The sequence below is a fragment of the Lethenteron reissneri genome, chromosome 22 (genome assembly GCF_015708825.2).
Source record: "Lethenteron reissneri isolate LAM-NWPU_2019-01 chromosome 22, ASM1570882v1, whole genome shotgun sequence".
In the NCBI taxonomy this organism is placed as follows: domain Eukaryota; kingdom Metazoa; phylum Chordata; class Hyperoartia; order Petromyzontiformes; family Petromyzontidae; genus Lethenteron; species Lethenteron reissneri.
Window position 1 is genome coordinate 14,919,803 of NC_083800.1, and position 22,353 is coordinate 14,942,155.

The 22,353-nt window shown below is 51.3% G+C and overlaps 1 protein-coding gene across 1 annotated transcript; it reads right to left on the reverse strand.

Annotated features, from left to right (window-relative positions):
- Positions 1-498: 498 nt before the first annotated feature.
- On the reverse strand, positions 499-19,991 carry LOC133345685 (uncharacterized). Its single transcript, XM_061556653.1, has 2 exons — positions 17,366-19,991; positions 499-2,958 (listed from the first exon to the last, which is right to left on the reverse strand). The coding sequence occupies exons 1-2, from the start codon at positions 19,989-19,991 to the stop codon at positions 2,222-2,224; spliced, it is 3,363 nt and encodes a 1,120-aa protein (XP_061412637.1). The 3' UTR covers positions 499-2,221.
- Positions 19,992-22,353: the final 2,362 nt, after the last annotated feature.

A 22,353-nucleotide genomic window follows, 5' to 3' on the forward strand; every position in this document is an offset into this window, starting at 1 on the left:
GTGATCCAATCGAGCTGACATTTTCCACACAGACTCGTTGTGCGTGACAATTAATGTTCGTGAAATTTTTTTTCCAAAATGTTACACTTTTTAGGAAAAAAATATTATATTTAATTACCAATTGCTTAATGGTGCAATGCAATCATCTGACCCATAGGTGGCAGCCATCTCAAGCCAGAGGACGAGAGGACTCTAGCCGCCACGCATATAAAGGATTTATAGTGAAAAACTTTGTTTTTACGGGTTATACTTATTAATCTTTATAAACAGTTTGCCTTAAGAGGCTAATCCCCGCCCCCTTTCCTGATGACGACCACTTGTGTTGCAATCGAAACGTCGTGGTTTTTTATATTTTTTTTCATTTTCATTCACTTCATTATTATTTTTCTATCTATGTGACTTTACCGAAAGAACTAAATAACATCACAATATTAATATATTGACAAGGCACATAGATAGCAGCTGCACGGTGTTCAAACAACAGCAATAAAACGTGTCTGTACCAGTGAGATGTCTTTTTTTATTAAAATATATAAAACACAATTAAAGAGGAAGCGAATATCTGCAAAAATGTTAAGTTTTGTTTAATCACTGCGTGTTTTAATTGTGAAACACTGATAATTTTTATTTAAGAAACAATGCAATTGCACAGAATGTAAACATCGGGTTGTGATATGGAAGCTAGTGGTAGACAGCCGGTGAGAGCGCTCCAGTGCATTTCACCAACACTGCAAGGGCATCAACATTGGAGCAACTTATTCACCTGAGCAGGGCTTCATTTGTCTTCCCAGTGAATATAAAGCTGCCCGGTGTGTGGAACACCTTCGCCAATGGTGGTAGTGAGGTTACGATGGGCCAGGTGGCCAGCGGATAATGTCCGGTGCACCCTCCCACACGGCCGCATGGCAGGCACTGATTAAATACTTTCTTAAATACTTGCTCAAATATTCACAAGTTATTTCGAAAGCGGTAACTGTGCACCTTTCATATTACAACAGACTTCAGGCTGTAATGAATCACCATGAAGGCGAATAATATCTAATTCCACACCATTTATGGTTTGGGCATTGATTCATAAGTCACAGTGTCACAGAGTCTAGAGAATTTGAGCATATTGTATCTGGTCCGTAATAAAAGACTCCGTCAGGCGATGCTGGTCTCCGTTTGTCTTTTATTTAGGTTCTTCGCCGCACCCCCCACTGGCCTCCTCTCGGACAAGTGTCGTCTCGCGCGTGCCCCGCGCACGCTCGCTCTCACGTGCCACGCACGCTCTCTCTCTCTCTCTCGCGTGCCACGCACGCTCCTCCTTTAACTCCTCTATTCCCGCACTCCGCTGGCCAACGGCGTGCAGAGGTCCTTCGGTCACGTGGCAGATGGCACGGATCTTTCCTCACCACCCAACGTGGCTCAGCCTCTTAACTTCCCCGACTGCCCTGATCTCTTCCGGGCTCCCACTTATATACATTACCTCCACGTGACCCTGACTTCTCCCCTTCCGGATCCTCAGATCCGGCCTTCCCATACTACCACGCTGGCTCCGCCCCTATTCACCTCGCCTCCCATTGGGGCCGAGGTGAACGGTGGCCCCTCCCACACGCCCCGCAGACCAGGCTCCGCCCCCCAATACCCCGGGCCGTGTGATTGGACCCGAGCCCAGCAACAACCCCATTTACGCTCACATTACACTTTGTACGATACACATATAAAGCAACGCTACCGCAACACAGCAAATAACTTCAGTGCTTCAGAACACAATGGTGACAGTTTTTACAAACCCACTGGCTGCCTCCCCAGTGTAGCTGCAAGTGTATATTGCCCTGGTCAGCTGGCACGAACCAGGATGCTGACCCTCGTGCCGAGCGCTTCGTGCTTTGTATACCAACACAGCAATGTGCATCACTGAGGGGTGGCCTACGAGCTGACATTTTGTTTACAGAAGGGGCAAGGAGATTGTGCGGAGCACACAGCGAGCACAATGTGCATTGGTGCAGGGTGTACTGTGCGGGAACGTGAAAGTCACGTGAGTCTTGTGGGGCGTTGTGCTGCAGCGCTTTGAATCCGGTGAGCTCTAACCCTCTAGCATTGCGTACTGTGCAATCGGAATACCGTCACGTATCAGTGCATCGTGCACAGACTACAACCACCCTGGCAATGGCAAGTCACCATGGCAGAAACAACTACACCAATGCACGATCCCTGACAATCATTCTAATTTTTGTCTCTAAACGGAAGATGATTTTTCTTTCTTGAAGAACTGCCTGGAAGGGGAGTGCTGGCTCTGCCTCTGGCGTAGAGGCTGTGGGCCCATGGCCGGTTCTGCCGGTGGCCAGGCAAGAGCAGTGCCACTCCCTCCGCGCCGTGCTGCGGAGGCATCCAGGCACTTGACGCTCACCCTCGGGAACGTGAAAATGTTGTGCCGGGCACACGCACGTTTTCCCTCCATCCACCATGTGCGCATCGCTGCAGTCTCCCCGTGCCGCGGGTCCGGAGACGCTGGGGACGCTGTGGGAAAAGAGGCGCCTGCTGGCGGCACGACGGAAGGACGCGCCCAGCAATCGTCCTCAGTGCGGCGTTCACTCCCCAGCCTTGCCGGGGCATGTGCCGAGCCGTTCTGCCCAGGAGCCACGAGCCCGGGCAAGTGAGCGACTGGGGGGGCCGAGAGGCGCGAGGAGCGATTGGCGCCACCGACGTCATGCGGCGTATTCGGAGGCTGGGTGGACGTGGCACCGCGAGCGGGGATCTTGCCGGTGCCGGTAGCGGTGGGGCCCGCGGAACTGCTCCCGCATGGACGGCCCTGGGTGGCTCCGGTGCCGTGACTCTGGCGCGCTTCCTGGGAGGTGGAGGTGGCGCTGCCCGTGGAGATGCGGGAGCCGAGCTTGTACTCCAGGGTTTCTGGGGCTCCTCTTTCGCCCTCCAGCCACACTTTGCATGTTGTCCACGAAAAATTCCTCCCGCCCCCTGAAAGACAAAGCACGTTGTGGGTCAAGTATGCTTTGTGTAACCAGGAGAGGAGCCCGGGAGGCCAGGATAAGGGTCATTGAAATAGTTATCCTGGGTCACCAAAATTTAAGCAAATACAAATCGGACCAAAAATAACTCCTATGAGAAATCGATATATTTCACGAACAGAACCGCACAAGTGCACACACTAGTTGGGTGCATATAAATGAATCGCTTTGTTATACGGATAATTGTGATGCCTTAATTGACTTGATTACAGAAATGTATGTAAAACATTAAGAGAATTATACCATGAGGTGAATAGAACAAGACAGAATAAGTGATTCTTAAATCCCAACCATGAATCGTTACCAGTCAACAAATTGCCTTACTTGGTGCCATCAAATTGGCTAACATCTATATCAAAATGGAGATGAGTTGTAGCAGCGGCCATGGGGACGTTGGTTAAGAAGAAGCGATAGGGGGATATCCGTTAGAGTGTTGGTGGACATGGGAGCATCAGTCACCATTATTTCCGTGTTCGTGTTTGATACGAACAGTATATAGTAAATTTTTCGCGGCAAATGGTGGTAGCTTGGGAATTGTCAGTAAAGTAAAGATGGAAATCCGCATAGGAGAAATGTGTATCGGGCCCGGTATTGGACTCTTCGTCCCAAGCAGTGCCATGCTTATTGGTAATTGATTTACTTAAGTCAGCTCCCAATTACAATACAAATGGACCAGGGCTGTATAGAGATGCCATTGGGAAGACGGATTTATTTTCTGTGGCCCGACACGGAAACAGGAAAGGCCGCCAGAGTACATGCCCTGATGGGAGAGTCGATGACGATTCCGCTACGCGCATAGGTGTTGGTCCCTTTGCAATATCACTTGCCATTAATCACCTCACGTGTGGATGTGCCAATTATAGTGTCACCACTGGGACCAACGTTTAGTCGCCTCTCATTAGTGGTGGCGGACACCATTTTAGACAGAACGAACGGTTGTGTATACAAGTTTTCAAAACATTAAAGCAAGCAATTGCACTATTAGAAGGGATAGTAATGGCCCAGATTTCCCCAGCAAGTGAATTACAGCAGGATGAAATAGTTACAGGGAAACAAGAAGTGAAGGATGGGGTAGGGTTGCCCTGGGCGGAAGAAATCGTTTAGCGGAACCCCGAATTGACTCAAGGTCAAAGAGACCGACTTCAAATTTTGATATTTTCATTGAAACCGTGGAGTGCTCAGCCCGCGAGGCAAAACTCGTATAGAGTAGGACCGGCAGAAAGGGAGCAGATCCGTCGAGATTATTTGTCCATCGACTAGCCCCTGGGAAGCATCACTAGTACTAGTTAAAAAACCACATGGCTCCATGAGGTTTTGCGTTGATTTTCGGTGACTAAATAAAGTTACGATAGCGGACGCATATCCCCTGCCGCGTATTGAGGACTCATTGGATGCATAAGCAGGAGCTAAATATTTTACTACGTTGGATCTATCATCAGGATTTTGGCAACTCCCCCTGGATGATTAATTTCGGACACCGCAGGGGTTGTTTCAATTTAATCACCTCCAGATGAGATTACTCATTGCGTCGGCAACCTTTCAATGCCTCATGGAGCTAGTACTGTCGGGTCTACAATGGGAGATATGTTTGGTCTATTTAGATGATGACATTGTGTTTAGTAGGTCAGTTGAGGAACAACTGGTAAGGTTACGACAAGTTTTCCTAAAGATGCGAGCAGCTAAACTGAAACTGAAACCATAAAAATTAAATTTTGTACAGAATTCCATTGGATATTTGGAAATGTGGTCAGCAGTAAGGGTGTAGCAACAGACCCTGAGAAAAAGTCCACCGTAAAGAATTGGTACAGGAAGTGCGGCGATTCCTAGGATTTTGTCTTATATTATCACAGATTTGTACCCCAGTTAGCTACAGTAGCGAAACCCTTGCACGCCCTGACACCAAAAGGGGTGTGATTTTGGTGGGTGGAGGAAGAAGAATCGGCATTTCACTACCGTTCATCCTAGATACTGATGCTAGTGATGTTGGTATAGGTACTGTGTTGTCACAAATACAAGGAAATGTAGAGGTGGTAATTACGTACGGGAGGCGCGTGCTTTCCACCGCAGAACAACGCTACTGTATGACTCGTAGAGAACTCCTAGCAGTGGTACATTTTGTCACGTTGTTTCGGCCATGCCTATATGGCCGCCAGTTTACTGTGCGGACCGATTACGCGGCATTGCAATTCTCATTGAAAATTGATCAACCTTCGGGACAGATGGCAAGGTGGATTTAAAAACTCCAGGAATACTCTTACGATGTCATGCACAGGAGGGGTACCCCGCCATTGTAATATTGACACGCTATCGAGGTTACCGTGCAAAGATTCGTGCGCATGCACAACGGGAGCAGCTTGGTGTAAACCGACCCTCCCTGACTCGCCTGGACCAGCGACGTTAATAAATGTTCTTGATTCTTTATTATTTCCCTTCTACGTGACTTTACCGAAAGAGCCAAGAATATGAATCCCTGCAGTCACGAAAGCTTTAAATCAAAAGTTAATAAATGTGGCAAAATATAAACATTTGTACCGCCCGTAGATCATGATCTCGGGCTGATAAGGACCGAATGGATCCTACTACAGAAAGATGATGACTCACTTGAGTCCTTTTCTGCACAAGAGCTGAATCTGATCAAAATGGACAAGCAGGGACACCATTTGTAAAATGGCGTCAGGCTTTTGATGAGGTGGGACACTAGGATGCAGCTTAAATGCCTGGTGGTACCCACCTCCCTACGACAACAGTTATTAGAAATGCACGCCGAACAACTTATGCACTTGGACCACCGTAAAGCATTGCTCATGCTGCTGTCGAAGGATGTGCAAGAGTGGGTAAATCGTTGTCAAGATTGTGAAACAATAAAACCTCCTTCCCAACCCATACAACCTCCCCTGCAGTCGATCGCAGTATCTCGGGTGAACAAGCTGGTGGCATTGGATATCCTGGGTCCATTCCCTAAAACATCAAGGGGAAGTAAATATTTGCTTTTTGGGACGGAGTATTGCACTCGTTGGCCTGTCGCATGGCCACTACCAGACCACACGACTGACTATAGCAACGGCCTTTCTCCACGTGTATGTATTGGACAAAGGCCCCCCTGAGAAACTGCTCACATACCATGGTCGACATTTTTCTGCTAAACTGTTGCGCAATGTCTATGACATCATGGGCACTAAGAAAATTAGAACCTCACCGTACCACCCTCAATGTGCTGGAAAAGTGGGAATGGCTTAACCGCATGGTCCACAATTTTGTGCCATGTTGTCACGGATGATCAGACAGACTGGGACTTGCACATCCCAGGAGTCCTAGGGGCATACCGTACAGCACCACACGCATCGACCGGGCTCTCCTCCTTTTAATGTACAAGAGAGACCAATTGGTGGTGGTCCCTGCGAAATCGGTTATGTGGCCAGCCTCCCTCAGGGTGCTACTAGAAAGGCTGCAAGAAGCTCGAGGAAGCCGCGATAGTGGGGTCTGGCAGATCGCAATCAGCAAATGAACGCAAACTAAAAAATACAGAAACGCCAGTGTATTTTTAGCAGGGGGATCAGGCCTGGTTACACTGTCCCCAGGTCCGGGTGGGCACGTGAGCTAAGCTGCACCATCCCTGGCAGGGTCCTGTAGAGCTTGTCCAAGTTATTTGTCCACAAAGTGTATGCATCCAGATGGGACATCGGCAATGGGTGGTCCATCAGAGCCATTTAAAACCATATAAGGAACCACCAACAAGGTGTCATTCAGGTTCAGAAAGACTGGGTCCGGAGGCGTCTTGACGAAAGCCAGGGACAAAGGCATCCTCCTCCGGAAAATACTGCTCCGGCACTCTTTTCCCCTCTCTTCAGGAATGACCACAATGAAGATCAGGATGGGGGAGGCAGACGAAGTTAACCCAAAAAGCGCCGGGGAGGAGCGTCGCCAGGACAGACGTGTCATTCAACCACACACACACATATTGACGGATTGGAGTAGATGTGAGTACCTTTTGGTTGTGTCTTACCTTGTCTTGAAATATTCCCCCTTAACAGGGTAGTAATGTAAAGGTTAGCTTAGTTAACCATGCCTACGGTACGCAGTGGTCATTTTTGGTCATAATGCCTTCCCTTCCCTTGCTTCAAGGGCCTATGCTATGCGTTGACCTAGAAGTTAAATGTTAAACATCCCATGTTCCCAGAGAAAATTCCCTTGAGATCCCATAGTCCACTTGTGTTCAGTCCCCTATTGTAAAAATTTGAATTGTAGCCGGGACGGCTTTGTTTTTTGCCAGGAAAGGGGGGGGGTGATATAGGAAACTGTACAGGGAAAGGGCTAGAAGGCACGCGTGAGATAATTAGGAACAGGTGGCCGGAAGGCACTGTACTTATTATTTAATAAAGAACACATGTGTTGTAGTAGAGTGGGGGGGGGGCACTCTCTGATAGTAGGGCCAATCGAGTATATAAGTGGGGGAGAGGCCCACGGTCAGGGCGCTTGCTCGGGGATTAATCTACGACAAAGGTGGACAACATCGGGGCCGACTGTTCGAGAACAAGTGGAAACCATCGAGGCTGAAGATAGCCGTAGTAATTACGAGTGTGGTGATTGTTACATTCGGAACTGTAAATACATTGGTTTTTCAGTAAAGTCACGTAGAAAGAAAAATAAATTAAATAATAGCATACGAAGTTTTGATTGCAACACAAGCAATCATCATCAGGTACAAATGAAAGAGAAAACAAACCTCGTAAACTTAGAAATACAGTCATACCTCGGTATACGACCGCTTTGGAATACGTCGAATTTGGTATACGTCGTGTTTTGACGAGAAAAAAATGTCTTGGGATACGACGTCTTGCTTGGGATACGACGCGCTTGATAGAACTTGTATGGGTCGGGATGAGTCACCGCGTACACAATACTGTTACGGCTCTAACAAGCCGTAACAGCATTGTGTGGAATGACCAGACAATGTCACACTTCAGGAACATTCTTAGAAGGCATAAACAAACAAGACAGGTTTTTAGTAAAACTCAAACCTGGTGAGTCTCAACCAGGTCTAAGTCAAGAAAAGAGACAGAAAAGAAAAAGAGGAAAAACCCCAGAATTTCAGCTTCCTGAAGTTTTAATGGAAGGGGACTCTCCTTCCAAAAAATAACATCTCCTCCTCCTCCCCTTCCTCACCACCATCCTCGTAGGCTATCAACTCCTCTCAGCAAGGTAAAGTAACGTTACATTTTATTTTAATTTCAATTTATTTAAATTAAATTTTTATTTATGTATGCATTTTCGTAATAAGTAGTGTCTAAATTATTTTATACAACCCCATTAATGTATAATATGCCATATAAAATATAATTTCTTATACTCTAGAACGGATTATTTCCTTTCTATTTATTTCTTATGGGAAAAATTGGTTTGGTATACGTCATTTTCGGTATAAGTCCTACCTTCTGGAACGAATTAACGACGTATACCGAGGTACCACTGTATAATACAATACAACACAGAGTCGGCTAACATAACAGTATTGCATTATATTTCTAACTTCACTAGGTTTGTTTTCTCTTGAAGATGAAGGTACAATTTTTAATTTCGTATGTGCTGGAGTTCACATGACTACAAGTACTGCTCCAGTGGAACCACCAACTTGTCTTTGTTCCAGGCAAGCGCCCGGATTCTTGGTGATGCTCCCCTTTTATATCTCGCTCTCCCCGCTCTAAATTAGACGGTGCTTTCTGTTGTATATATGTCTTTCAAAAAATTTATATTAAGAGTGATATTGGCTATTTTTAACGCAAGTTTTTATATATATCTGGATTTTGCGAGTTCCAAAAAAATGCAGTGACGGATCCCTGTGAACTCCTCCCTCGAGACAACAAGGCCAAAGGACCCCCCCTGCCTCGCCCACACAAAAGACATGTACAGATTAATTATTCACAGGCTTGGCTTCATAAAGTTGTAAAACCGGAACAGAGCAACACTTAGGGGCAATTAAAAACATCTGCGTCCACAAGCCTTGAGATGACCGAAGGGGAGAAGTTTTGGGCCTTTGTGACTTAGGAAATTCATTCAATAAATTAGAAAAGACACACGCGCACACCGGGCACAAACGGTCACAATCAAAAGGACACTTATTCCTTTGTGAGAGAAATCAAAGGAATTCGGGTCCTTTGTGAGAAGGAGCTGGAGGCAAAAAAATTCGGATGTAACGTAGAAGCCAAACCACCCAAACCAGTATTGCAACGGCAAGTTCAGGTTCTGGTCCTCGAAATCAACCATGGGTGTCGAGTCTTGCAGAGGAGAGGGACGATGTGTTGCTAAGTGTTGAGTTCGGCGCTGAAAGTTGTATTCTATATTTAGCCTTGTGTTTTGAGTCGCTTGCAGAGTCAAGGACTGCGAGAAGTTGTATTGTACTAAGCTATAAAAGTTGTGAGAAGCTAAGAGGTGTGCGAATACATTGTATGAGTTTTGGTGAGTGAGTGAGGAGCAACGACGAGCAGCTCACAGCCCTCCTGGGGGAAGGGGGAGCAACCAAGGCCAGCGGCACAGCGGATAACGACGAACCATGAGCCTGCCGACTCGAAAGAAGAGCACCCTCCAGCAAAGGTCGAGCTCGATGCACAATCAACCGTGTCTGGTGCCAAGGGGGGTGACGCGCTGCCGCCCAGCGGACGAGTTGCGAGCTCGATCTGGCGACATGACCACCGCGCACACCAACGCAGATGGAGCCGGACCCATCATTCCTGCCAACACGGGCAGCACCGCCAGCGTGAGCGGCGTACAGACTCCGCAACCACTCCAGCGGTGGACAGAGCCTAACAGCGCAGCCGAGAACAAACGCCGTGTGGTCGACACACACCCGCCAACCCAACGCCCCTGCTGGGGAAAGAGGTCTTTTTGGTACGAGGAAAAACGCAGGACTACGGATTGATGCCATCTGGACTCCAGAACCAGTTAGCAGAGGTAGTACGTGGACAATTCAAACCATACTGCCCGCGATAAGTAATGGACCTCGTGGTGACTGCCCTCCAACACATACACACAACGTGCATATTGGTACGAATACGATTGTTCCAAGAGTTTTCTGTTTCGCAAAGGGTTTCCATTCCAAGGTGGTGTTAACTATTAGCTGGTCGTGGAGAAGCATTCTTCTGTCCCTTGAGTTGCACAAATACGGTCGCTTAGAAGTATTTTAGTCGTTTGATATTTCTTTAATTGCATAATCTTACCAATGAATTCATTGACGTCACACTAAACATTTATAAGCATCCATCTTACGAATCTATGCACTTGCATGTACACTATTGTTTAGAGATATTTATTTTAACTGCATACTATTACCAATGAATTAATGGACGTCCATTTTGTAGTGTTTTATTTCGTGAGGACAACTTATTTTTCTCCTGTGCAACTTTTTATTGTACAAAACTCTTCGCGTTCAACACCCTGTGACTCCGTCGTAACTCTTCCGCTTGCGCTGCTCGCTCCGCTCTCTCTCCTAGCCTCTCTACTGCTAGCCTGCTCTCTCTCTCACTCTCTCTGACACCGTGCGGAGCGGCCACACCTAGTGGTCGCTCCTGCTATGCCAGGTGAGCGGATGGAGGCCTGGGCTCAGGTGAGAGCCTGAGCCTGGCCTAGAGAGAGGTGAACGGGGGAGAAACGCGCCGTCATCGTGGCGTTTTCTCCCTGCTCTTAGTATATAAAAATCACTTTCACTACTGTTTGTCGGGTTTCTTTCTGTTATTATTTTTGTTGCTGCTGCGCTGCTGCCATGAGAGTGCCATGGCTCAGCACAGCAGCACGGAGGCCCTTACAGACAAGCATGGCTTCCGTTGCTTCCCACTGTCGAGGACGACGCCTGAGGACGTCGCTGCCGCGCTGGCAGTGCACACCGGGCTGGCAGCTGTCCGTGTGGTGCAGCGAGAAAACCGTGGCTACGTGGTGTACGTGGCCACGGTGGAGGCGGCGGTGCGCGTGGTGGAGAGGGGGCTCAGCGTCGGGGGGGAGGGGGGGCTGCTCGTGCAGTGCACCCCTCTCACAGCACCGACGGTACGAGTCACCATCACAGGCGCCCCGCCGTTCATGACCAACGAGGAGCTGGTGGGAGACCTGCAGCGCTACGGCATGGTGGCCTCCAGCATCGTTCTGCTGCCCATGCGGTCGCGGAACCCTGCCATGAGGCACATCATGTCCGGGCAAAGGCAGGTCCTCCGAACATTAAAAGGTGGATGCACCGAGCTGGACGTGGCCATCAAGCGCACCGCTGGTGGCCGCGTCCACACGGTGTACCTGGCGACAATCGCGCCACGCTGCTACGGGTGTGGCGGCGTGGGACACCTGAGGAGAAACTGCTCGGCCAGGACCAAGGAGGGTGTGGCGGGGTCTGGTGGAGCAGTGAGGGGGGAGACAACGCCGACGCAGCAGCAGCGGCGAGAGCACCTGCTGCAGGCGTCACCGCAGCAGGAGCAGCAGCAGCAGCTGCAGCAGCGGGAGAGGGAGCAACCCCCACCGCCGCTGCCGCCGCAGCAGGAGGTACAGCAGCAGCTGCCGCAACAGCAGCAGCCGCCGCAGGCGCCGCCGCAGCGGGAGCAGCAGCAGCAGCAGCTGCAGCAAGGTGGTGCCGACTCTGTGCCGGAGCACAGAGAGTCGGCACCTGTGAAAGGAACCGACGACGACGATGGCGGAGGGTTCGCCGTCGTCAGGAGCGCGAGGAGGATGAGCAGGAACGGGAACGGCCAGCTTAAGAGGGCAGCCGCAGCTGGCGACATCGACCAGCCAGCCGGCTGCCCGGTGGAGACGGAGGGGGAGGCGATGGAGGCCACTGGCGACGCGAACCCGGCGGACGCGTTCAAGCTGAGAACGCGATTGCCGAACCCGGCCTCACCCCCCCCGGCGACGGGAGAAGGGCCGCCGACCACCGCCAGCGCCGGCGCTGTGCTGAGCAGCGCTGTAGCCCCCCACTCGCTCGCCCCGACAGGTGACGGGGAGGGGAGCGCGGAGCCCGAGGTGACCGGGGAGGGGGAGGCCATGGAGTCCGACGGCGATCCCATCCCGACACAGCGGGGAGAGGAGACGGCGACTGCCGACGGCGCCATCGCTGGGTGGGCCGACAACGATGAAAACGGTGTGCCGAGCTGTGTCGTGGCTCGAGGAGCGACCTTCCGGCCGTCACGAGGTGGGGCGACAAACCCAAGGGCTGGAGGAAGGTGAACAGACTTGGAACCGAGCCTGGTGAGGTCCCGGCTCCGGGAGGGTCGGTGGATGCGACAGGGTGGGCCGGCGCCGCCGCAAGGCTTGAGGGTGAGGATTCTGAGGAGGATTGGGACAAGGCGGAGTACCCCCAAAAGCTCAGAGGTTGGAGGAATGAGGCTAGGCCGGGGGAGTGCACGCCCAGAGGCCTCCTCTCGTGGTGGAGGAAGGCGGACAGGGGGAAAAAGGGGAATGTGGCGAGGGAGCTAACAAAAGCTTTCCCCGATAGGCGCTCCGTTGTGGATGTGGTTTTGAACGTAAGATGGGACCCATATAGGTATGGGTACGGCGAGCGGGAGATCGAGCGTATAATGGATTTGATAGAAAAATCGGAGCTGTTCCCCGCCGGTTTCGACGACGAGGGGAAAGAGGACGAGAGGATGGACTGGGTGAGGGAGGTCAAGGAGAGAGAGGCCATGATATGCCAGCGGCGACGCGCAAGTGAAGGCGGCGACCGAGGGAGCGAAACAGCCAGACCCGGCCTTGCCTGTTTCGTCGTCGCAGGGGAGTGGGGTGAGCGTCGTCAAGAGTGGCGATTCAAAGAGACGGATGGAGAGGCCGACGAGCTGGCCTCCGTTGCCGAAGATGGAGTGCTCTCCCGAGTATCTCCTAGGTTTCACTTCATGTACGGGAGGCGAAACATCCACGTGCAGGACAGCTTCCCCAATAGACAGAACTTTATGAGAACGGCCCGGCGTGTGGTCCAGGACCCGAGTACGTTCGGGTACAGTCGCCAGGAAATTTTACGGGTTAAAGCCTTGATGAGCAAGGTCCGAAAACAGCCACCATCCCCCCCCCATCACCCCCTTCTCCCCGAGGCGTTGAAGAGGACATCACTACCGCCGCCGCCAGCCGGGGAGGAGGGTGAGGAGGTGGGAGCGGAAGAGCTACTCTGCTAGGCAAAGGGGTGTGAGAGCCCGGATGACGAGCACACCGGACACTGGCTTTGAGCGGTGGCGATGTGGTGTGTGATGACGATGAGTGTATGTTGCCACAAAGGCAGGTACACTGAATGCTTCGGAAGCACACCGGTACTGGCTTTCAGCGGTGGCGATGTGGTGTGTGATGACAATGAGTATTTGTATGCCATAAAGGCAGGTATACTGAATGGACTGGAATACTCCAGCGCAATTTGCGCTGGTGAAATAAAATAATAAAAGTCAAAAGTCTCCTAGCCTCTCCACTGCTAGCCTGTTCTCTCTCTCACTCTCCTAGCCTCTCCACTGCTAGCCTGTTCTCTCTCTCACTCCCCTAGCCTCTCCACTGCTAGCCTGTTCTCTCTCTCACTCTCCTAGCCTCTCCACTGCTAGCCTGTTCTCTCTCTCTCAGCCTCTCCACTGCTAGCCTGCTCTCTCTCTCACTCTCCTAGCCTCTCCACTGCTAGCCTGCCCTCTCTCTCACTCCCCTAGCCTCTCCACTGCTAGCCTGTTCTCTCTATCACTCTCCTAGCCTCTCCACTGCTAGCCTGTTCTCTCTCACTCTCCTAGCCTCTCTACTGCTAGCCTGTTCTCTCTCACTCTCCTAGCCTCTCTACTGCTAGCCTGTTCTCTCTCTCACTCTCCTAGCCTCTCCACTGCTAGCCTGTTCTCTCACTCTCCTAGCCTCTCCACTGCTAGCCTGTTCTCTATCTCACTCTCCTAGCCTCTCCACTGCTAGCCTGTTCTCTCTCTCACTCTCCTAGCCTCTCCACTGCTAGCCTGTTCTCTCTCTCACTCCCCTAGCCTCTCCACTGCTAGCCTGTTCTCTCTCTCACTCTCCTAGCCTCTCCACTGCTAGCCTGTTCTCTCTCTCACTCTCCTAGCCTCTCCACTGCTAGCCTGTTCTCTCTCTCACTCCCCTAGCCTCTCCACTGCTAGCCTGTTCTCTCTCTCACTCTCCTAGCCTCTCCACTGCTAGCCTGTTCTCTCTCTCACTCTCCTAGCCTCTCCACTGCTAGCCTGCTCTCTCTCTCACTCTCCTAGCCTCTCCACTGCTAGCCTGCTCTCTCTCTCACTCTCCTAGCCTCTCCACTGCTAGCCTGCTCTCTCTCTCACTCTCCTAGCCTCTCCAATGCTAGCCTGTTCTCTCTCTCACTCCCCTAGCCTCTCCACTGCTAGCCTGTTCTCTCTCTCACTCTCCTAGCCTCTCCACTGCTAGCCTGTTCTCTCTCTCACTCTCCTAGCCTCTCCACTGCTAGCCTGTTCTCTCTCTCACTCCCCTGCCTCTCCACTGCTAGCCTGTTCTCTCTCTCACTCTCCTAGCCTCTCCACTGCTAGCCTGTTCTCTCTCTCACTCTCCTAGCCTCTCCACTGCTAGCCTGCTCTCTCTCTCACTCTCCTAGCCTCTCCACTGCTAGCCTGCTCTCTCTCTCACTCTCCTAGCCTCTCCACTGCTAGCCTGCTCTCTCTCTCACTCTCCTAGCATCCCACTGCTAGCCTGTTCTCTCTCTCACTCTCCTAGCCTCTCCACTGCTAGCCTGTTCTCTCTCTCACTCTCCTAGCCTCTCCACTGCTAGCCTGTTCTCTCTCTCACTCTCCTAGCCTCTCACTGCTAGCCTGTCTCTCTCTCACTCTCATAGCCTCTCCACTGCTAGCCTGTTCTCTCTCTCACTCTCCTAGCCTCTCCATGCTAGCCTGTTCTCTCACTCACTCTCTAGCCTCTCCACTGCTAGCCTGCTATCGCACTCTCCTACTCTCCTAGAGCCTGCATCCAACTGCTACCTGTTCTCTTCTCTCACTCTCCTAGCCTCTCCACTGCTAGCCTGTTCTCTCTCTCACTCTCCTAGCATCTCCACTGCTAGCCTGCTCTCTCTCACTCTCCTAGCCTCTCCACTGCTAGCCTGTTCTCTCTCTCACTCTCCTAGCCTCTCCACTGCTAGCCTGTTCTCTCTCTCACTCTCCTAGCCTCTCCACTGCTAGCCTGTTCTCTCTCTCACTCTCCTAGCCTCTCCACTGCTAGCTACCTGTTCTCTCTCTCACTCCCCTAGCATCTCCACTGCTAGCCTGTTCTCTCTCTCACTTCTCCTAGCCTCTCCACTGCTAGCCTGTTCTCTCTCACTCTACCTAGCCTCTCCACTGCTAGCCTGTTCTCTCTCTCACTCCCCTAGCCTCTCCACTGCTAGCCTGCTCTCTCTCACTCTCCTAGCCTCTCCACTGCTAGCCTGTCTCTCTCTCACTCCTCCTTAGCCTCTCCACTGCTAGCCTGTTCTCTCTCTCTCACTCTCCTAGCCTCTCCACTGCTAGCCGTTCTCTCTCTCACTCTCCTAGCCTCTCCACTGCTAGCCTTCTCTCTCATCACTCTCCGAGCCTCTCCACTGCTAGCCTGTTGCTCTCTCTCACTCCCCTAGCCTCTCCATGCTAGCCTGTCTCTCTCTCACTCTCCTAGCCTCTCCACTGCTAGCCTGCTTCTCTCTCTCACTCATCCTAGCCTCTCCACTGCTAGCCGTGTTCTCTCTCTCACTCCCCTAGCCCTCTCCACTGCTAGCCTGCTCTCTCTCTCACTCTCTCTAGCCTCTCCACTGCTAGCCTGTTCTCTCTCTCACTCCCCTAGCCTCCTCCACTGCTAGCCTGCTCTCTCACTCTCCTAGCCTCTCCACTGCTAGCCTGCTCTCTCTCTCACTCCCCTAGCCTCTCCACTGCTAGCCTGCTTTCTCACTCTCCTAGCCTCTCTACTGCTAGCCTGTTCTCTCTCTCACTCCCCTAGCCTCTCCACTGCTAGCCTGCTCTCTCTCTCTCTCCTAGCCTCTCCACTGCTAGCCTGTTTCTCTCTCTCACTCCCCCTAGCCTCTCCACTGCTAGCCTGCTCTCTCACTCTCCTAGCCTCTCCACTGCTAGCCTGCTCTCTTCTCTCACTCCCCTAGCCTCTCCACTGCTAGCCTGCTTTCTCACTCTCCTAGCCTCTCTACTGCTAGCCTGTTCTCTCTCTCACTCCCCTAGACTCTCCACTGCTAGCCTGTTCTCTCACTCTCCTAGCCTCTCTACTGCTAGCCTGTTCTCTCTCTCACTCTCCTAGCCTCTCCACTGCTAGCCTGTTCTCCTCACTCACTCTCCTAGCCTCTCCACTGCTAGCCTGTTCTCTCACTCTCCTAGCCTCTACTGCTAGCCTGTTCTCTCTCCTCCTCCCTTAGCCTCTCCACTGCTAGCCTGTTCTCTCTCTCACTCTCCTAGCCTCTCCACTGCTAGCCTGTTCTCTCTCTCACTCTCATAGCCTCTCCACTGCTAGCCTGTTCTCTCACTCTCCTAGCCTCTCCACTGCTAGCCTGTGTTGAATGTTGTTGAATTGGTCAGACGAGACGTAACATCAGCGTAAGACTAAAATAACACCAATGAAATATTAATGATCTCAAACACAACTATCGGCAATGGCAGAGCATGCCTGTCAACAAGGACACTCAATTGATTTTGATAATGTTGAAATGTTGTGTAAAACGAATTATTACTGGCCAAGACTAATTATAGAATCCATTGAAATTGAGAGAAATACAAATAACTGTAATCGCTTTGACAGCTATAGGCTTAGTGCGGCCTGGAAATGCAATATGAAATAATAAATTATATATTACAATTCATTATAGGGGAAACAAATACTAATGAATAACAATTGAATGATTACCAATCTATTATATGATAACAATACCCTCCCCGCCACAAATCACTGCACCAGATTGGATTAAATGATGACGTCACCGTGCTGCTGCTCTATTTAAGACCGGGAGCAAGTGGAGGGCTTCACCATTCTGGAAAATTGCCCGATGATGCTGGTTGATGTGATTACCAGCGAACCGTCACAGTACTCAAAATTGTAAATGATGTTGATTCACTCTTCAACACACCGGTGGGCTAAAGTAGTGAACTATTTGTCTTTGGTAAACGTGACACATTTTTTACTGTTTGGTCGTGTCGGGTGGTGGAGGGTTACGACACATTTATAAATAACGAGATCTAACCCAAAAACCTTTATTATGAATAATATTGGATGCGGAAGCCTACGTGTTAAACTGTATGTGGGGGTGTGTGTGTGTATGTATGTTGAAATTTTTTCGCACCCTACATAGTCAACCGCACTAATTGGAGGTGTGGGGGAAGGACGACAATCTATACACAATGTGGAGCGAGTGCGACCATCAAGAGATAGCGGAAGACTCTCACCCATGCTGCGTCGCACCCTCCAGGCGGCGTGGAAGAGATGTGGGTAGACGTCGCGCAGCTGGGCCATGCGTAGCAGCGTGAAGCAGCCACGCCGGAGCCATGGCACGCACCGCAGCACGCCCTCCTCCGTCAGAGTGGATGGCCGCTGCGGCACGGCGCAGCGCGCCAGCACGCCCACCAGCTCCTGCCTCGACAGCTCCGTGACCATCGTTTCCCGGAGGGCGGCGAGAGGCACGAAGGTCCTGCCATGGCGCAGCACGAATGGGAACGGGCACGAGGACGCCGATTCCATTAGCACCAGGGCCCGGACGACGCGCTCCACTGTTCGGCGGACACGCGGATGGTTGAGCGTGGCCGCCTCCTCCTTTTGTTTCGTCCACTCTGCCTGGGACACAGCGTCTTTGTGGGCATCCGTTACACAGTCTGCAATGTCCATGAGTTCTGCGTGCAATGACAACAAAGTGAAGAGATTTTCAATTCTGGTTGCGGTAATCCCACCAAACTCTGATACGCAGAACCCATTCACGGTGATCTTCGACACTTTCTTTTTAGGATACATAGTCGACAGAGTCATCTTGGCAGAATGAGAGTTGCAGGTCTTGTGTGCAGCGCTCGTTTCTTGAGGAACTGGGGTCACAGTGGCCGTGTGTTCACCCAAACCGGGCGTCGTGCTTTCCATCGCTGCCAGGTCTGCCTTCTCCTTGCTGATGTAGCAAGAGCCAAGACCCGGGCGGCTCACGGTACACACAGACCCGGGGACTTCTGTAACCTTGGGCAGGCCTGTGTCATCATCTGGCTGAAATGTGCAGGCTCCGCTCATGGCCGGTGCAGACTGTGGGGTCGCGAATTCTTCTGCTGCAGACTCCTCGCTCGGATCAAACGAGCAGCAGGTACCCGCTTCTTTGGCTCCCACTCCGGCTGTGTCCTTGACTGGGGCGGAGCGAGCCACCGGTATCGTGACACTTGCCGTGTCTTCCACTTGGGTGGAGCGCGCTGCTGGCATCACGACACCGGCCGTGTCTTCCACCTGGGAGGAATGTGCCACCAGCATCGAGACACTGGCAATGTCCTCCACCCGGGCAGAGTGCACCACCAGCATCGCGCCACCAGCCGTGACCTTTTCAGGCCAGGAGGCAGCAGCGTCTCCCTCGTCCGAGGCCGGCTGTCCATGCTCGACACCAAACTCGTTGCTCCCAGGCTGAGCCACTCCCACAATCACAGCTGCTGCTGCCTCGATGTGCGTCTCACAATCGCGCGGTGTTGTCTCCCCCTCCGCATATCGTGCAGAAACTGATTCTGGGTCTTTACTCTCACGCCGACCGACAGAAGCGTTCCCTGGGGTTTCTTCTGCTGCACACAGCTGTTGACTCTCATGAGCACTTGGGGTGGGCAGACGTCGCGATTCCAAATTCATTGCGAGCTCATTTACTTGTGCCCCTGAAGGAACGGCGCCAAAGGGCAGAGTTACGCTCAGAGGTTCGAGTTTGTACCGGGTTGAAGGCACGGCACCGGGCACTACGTCGCGCTCATTTGCTGAATGCTCGGCGTCTGTCTGGGCGTCTGCATCTGCAGCTTGGACACAAACGCCTACTTCTTCTAAGGGTTCTTTTTTAATTTCTGGAAGTAAAAATGGCACGGAAGAGGTGGTAGTTTCAGAAGCTGCGTTCATATTTACTTCCATTGTTACATTCCCGCTGCAACAGCCAGCGGGACTTTCGCATTTGACGGCCACAGGGAGGACGGAATTCCCATCGTGGGGCCGTGGCGCTGGTCTATCGGTATCGTCGTGAGCGCTTCTCCTCCTCGTTGTGCTGGGGGCTTCGGAATGAAGCGGGTCAGGAGCGAGGCTGAAGACGGAGGTGATAATCGGGATTTGTTCTTTGTTCCAAGCGGACGGCCAGTGCTCGTCACAGCTGTAGTGCGAGAGCCTGGAGCAGCAGCTGTGTCCGTGCCTGGAGACGCACGGCGCCGTGGAAGGGTCGGCGTGCCGGCCCCGCTCGGGTTCGTTCCTTGGCAGCGGCCGCTTCTCTCCACGCGAGTTGCCGCGCCCGCCGACCGGCACGGTGGCGGGCGCCAAGGCTCCACGTCCCGGGGAGTGAACCTCCAACTTGTCCGATTGCACCTGGGCTAAGGGTGCGCTGCCGCCCCCCTCGGCACCTCTCGCCTGCCCCGGCCGGGCTGCCCTTTCCATTCCCGTTTGGTTTAATGAACCAACGTTGGACGCAGTCTCGCAGATGCCGGCGGTGTTCTGTGCGAGCATAGCCGCAGTGACTTTCCAATGAGAAGCATTTTTTGGCTCGTAAATCCATTGGCTGGGAGATGCCACCGAGCCGCTGTCCACCGTCGCGAACGGTGCGCTGCGGTAAAGCCACGGATGTGACGCGAGGAGATTCTGCCCAGCAGGATGCACGGATGGCCCGAATTTCTTCACGAACTTTGCGAGGTCGGAATGCCAGAATCCTGCGCTGCAGGATGCTGCCGTATCTGTACCCGCGATGTTGCTGATGCAGGGAGGCGAACGGAAGGAGAGGAGGCTGTGAGGAGGAAGAGGAGGCGCGGAAATGGTGACGCCATACAGGAAGACGCCGCTGAGCCACGCTGGCGAATCGCGGCACGAAGCACTCATACGCCATCATTGCCGTCCTGCACACCAGAGACAGCGCACACCGCACCCCACACTGCACCACGCCGCTCACCAAACCACAACCTGCACTACACACCGCGCCACTAACCTCTGCAAAACACACCTCACCCCACACTGCACCACACCCTACACTGCAGCACACACCAACCGCCCTCCACTGCACACTGCACCACAATGTCGGCCACCACAGTCGCAGTTCTCAGGCCAATCAGCCCTCCGAGGACGATACAAATGTATGTATTTTGAAACAATAACAGACACTCTAAAAGACACATTTTCAATCACCCACTCGTTAAGTCGCCCACTCACAATCACAAACCAAAACTCTCACTCACACACTCACGCTCCTACTTGTTAACTCACCCACTCACAATCACACACCCACGCTCTCACACACTCACGCTCCTACTTGTTAACTCACCCACTCACAATCACACACCCACGCTCTCACTCACACACTCACGCTCCTACTTGTTAACTCACCCACTCACAATCACACACCCACGCTCTCACACACTCACGCTCCTACTTGTTAACTCACCCACTCACAATCACACACCCACGCTCTCACTCACACACTCACGCTCCTACTTGTTAACTCACCCACTCACAATCACACACCCACGCTCTCACACACTCAGAAACTCGCCCACTCACAACCACTCGCCTACTTGGAATGAGTTCCGAATCCGGTTCAGGTGCTTTACTGCGCACGCTTGTCAGTCCTTGACAATTCACAGGTGTCACCGGAGAGCAATGAATGGACGTCCATCTGCACAGCGTGGTACCTCCCATGAAGGAGACGGCCAGAGCGCTCCGGGTTCTCCGCGGCCCCCCAGGGCCTCAGTTTCCACACTCCCCTCTACACGATCTCCGGGATGCCCCTGCAAACTCTGCCCTGCTGGTTCCTGTTAATCCACGCCTTGCTCCATCTCCCACTTTCTCGCTATAATGCCAACTCCCCACTAATCTCAACCCCCCCCCCCCCCCCCGAGTTAGACCTCACTTTGGCTCTCCCCGCTCGCCTCTGGCCCATACCCTGCTATGGTATCTCACTCAAAACTGCTCTAGAGGAGTTGTACACCCCTAGCTGCCACTGATTTTCAGAATGGCCTGAAATAAAATGTATTGTTCCGGATGACCGCTGCAAAGTATGATCTTGAGTTTTGATAATAGTGTGCTGATCTTTAAAGGTGTATTGAATTTTTTTTATTCTACTACTGATCCTCCTGCTGTTAGGGAGTGACTCATGCAGCCAGCTATGGCTGCAAAGTTTGGTCGTACATGTTATGTATATCGTTAATTGTTAAATTTGAATCACAGTTCCTATGATCACTGTTACATTATTTTTATAGCTTTATGTTGGTGATTTTGAAAACGTTTTGGTTTAGCCATGTTTGTTTGTTGTAGTACAGAGTTAGACTGATAACTTTAATCTAAATTGTCTTATGGTTTTTATTGTTTGACTTTCATCCCACTGGGATGTTTGCACTCAGCATTGATATGCGGTGCTTTTTCTGGAAGACTTTGTTGTTTTTTCCTGGATTTTTTCTGTTGCGTGTCGTCACTTTAGTCACTTTAAGATGTTTCTTGTTCATGTTTTTGTTTGCGGTTGCACCCGATTCAAGAGCCGAATGGCTCACAGAGTTATACCTAATAAATAAACTGAACATAGTGGATGTGTAATGACAACAGAATAACTTTGTTCTGCCACAAATCCTTAAAAACGACTGCGTTCACTCTGAACAGTGAATGTTTTATGGCCATCTGCGGAGTGAAACTCGAGCTTTCTTTTTTAAAACGCTTTCTTTTAACTCACTCTGTCTGTTGTTGTCGTTGTTGTATCCTCAAATCTTGTAACTAAATTTTTACCCACTTCCCAATATGGTATCGAGTGCAAATTTGGTATATTTATGTCATATTGATGACAATACTATATTCTATCATAAAAAATATTTTAAAGCATTATTTTGTATATGTTATGTTTCGGCTTCGGTCTAATTGTCCACGGTAAACTGACGGCTGTAAATGGCTACGGCCCCTTACGTTATGGCAAGCTTCGGGGCCACTTCCTGGAATCGTGGAGTTTTTCCATCACTAGTACGGTACATTTCATTAAAGCGTGTTTTAAAAAAAAGTTTTTTAAAATATTAGTTTTACGACTCTCATTCGAGCCTCGTTATTCTCTCTCGCCCTGTAGTGTACCGGTTCTCTCGACAGTATATAATTTAATGTTGGGTTTGTCTATGGCAGTATATAGTACGGTGTAGACTCGTGTGATGTAAGAGAATAAAGTTTAGATGGAAGCATATTATATTTTTTACGACGTAGAATTGTAATGTAT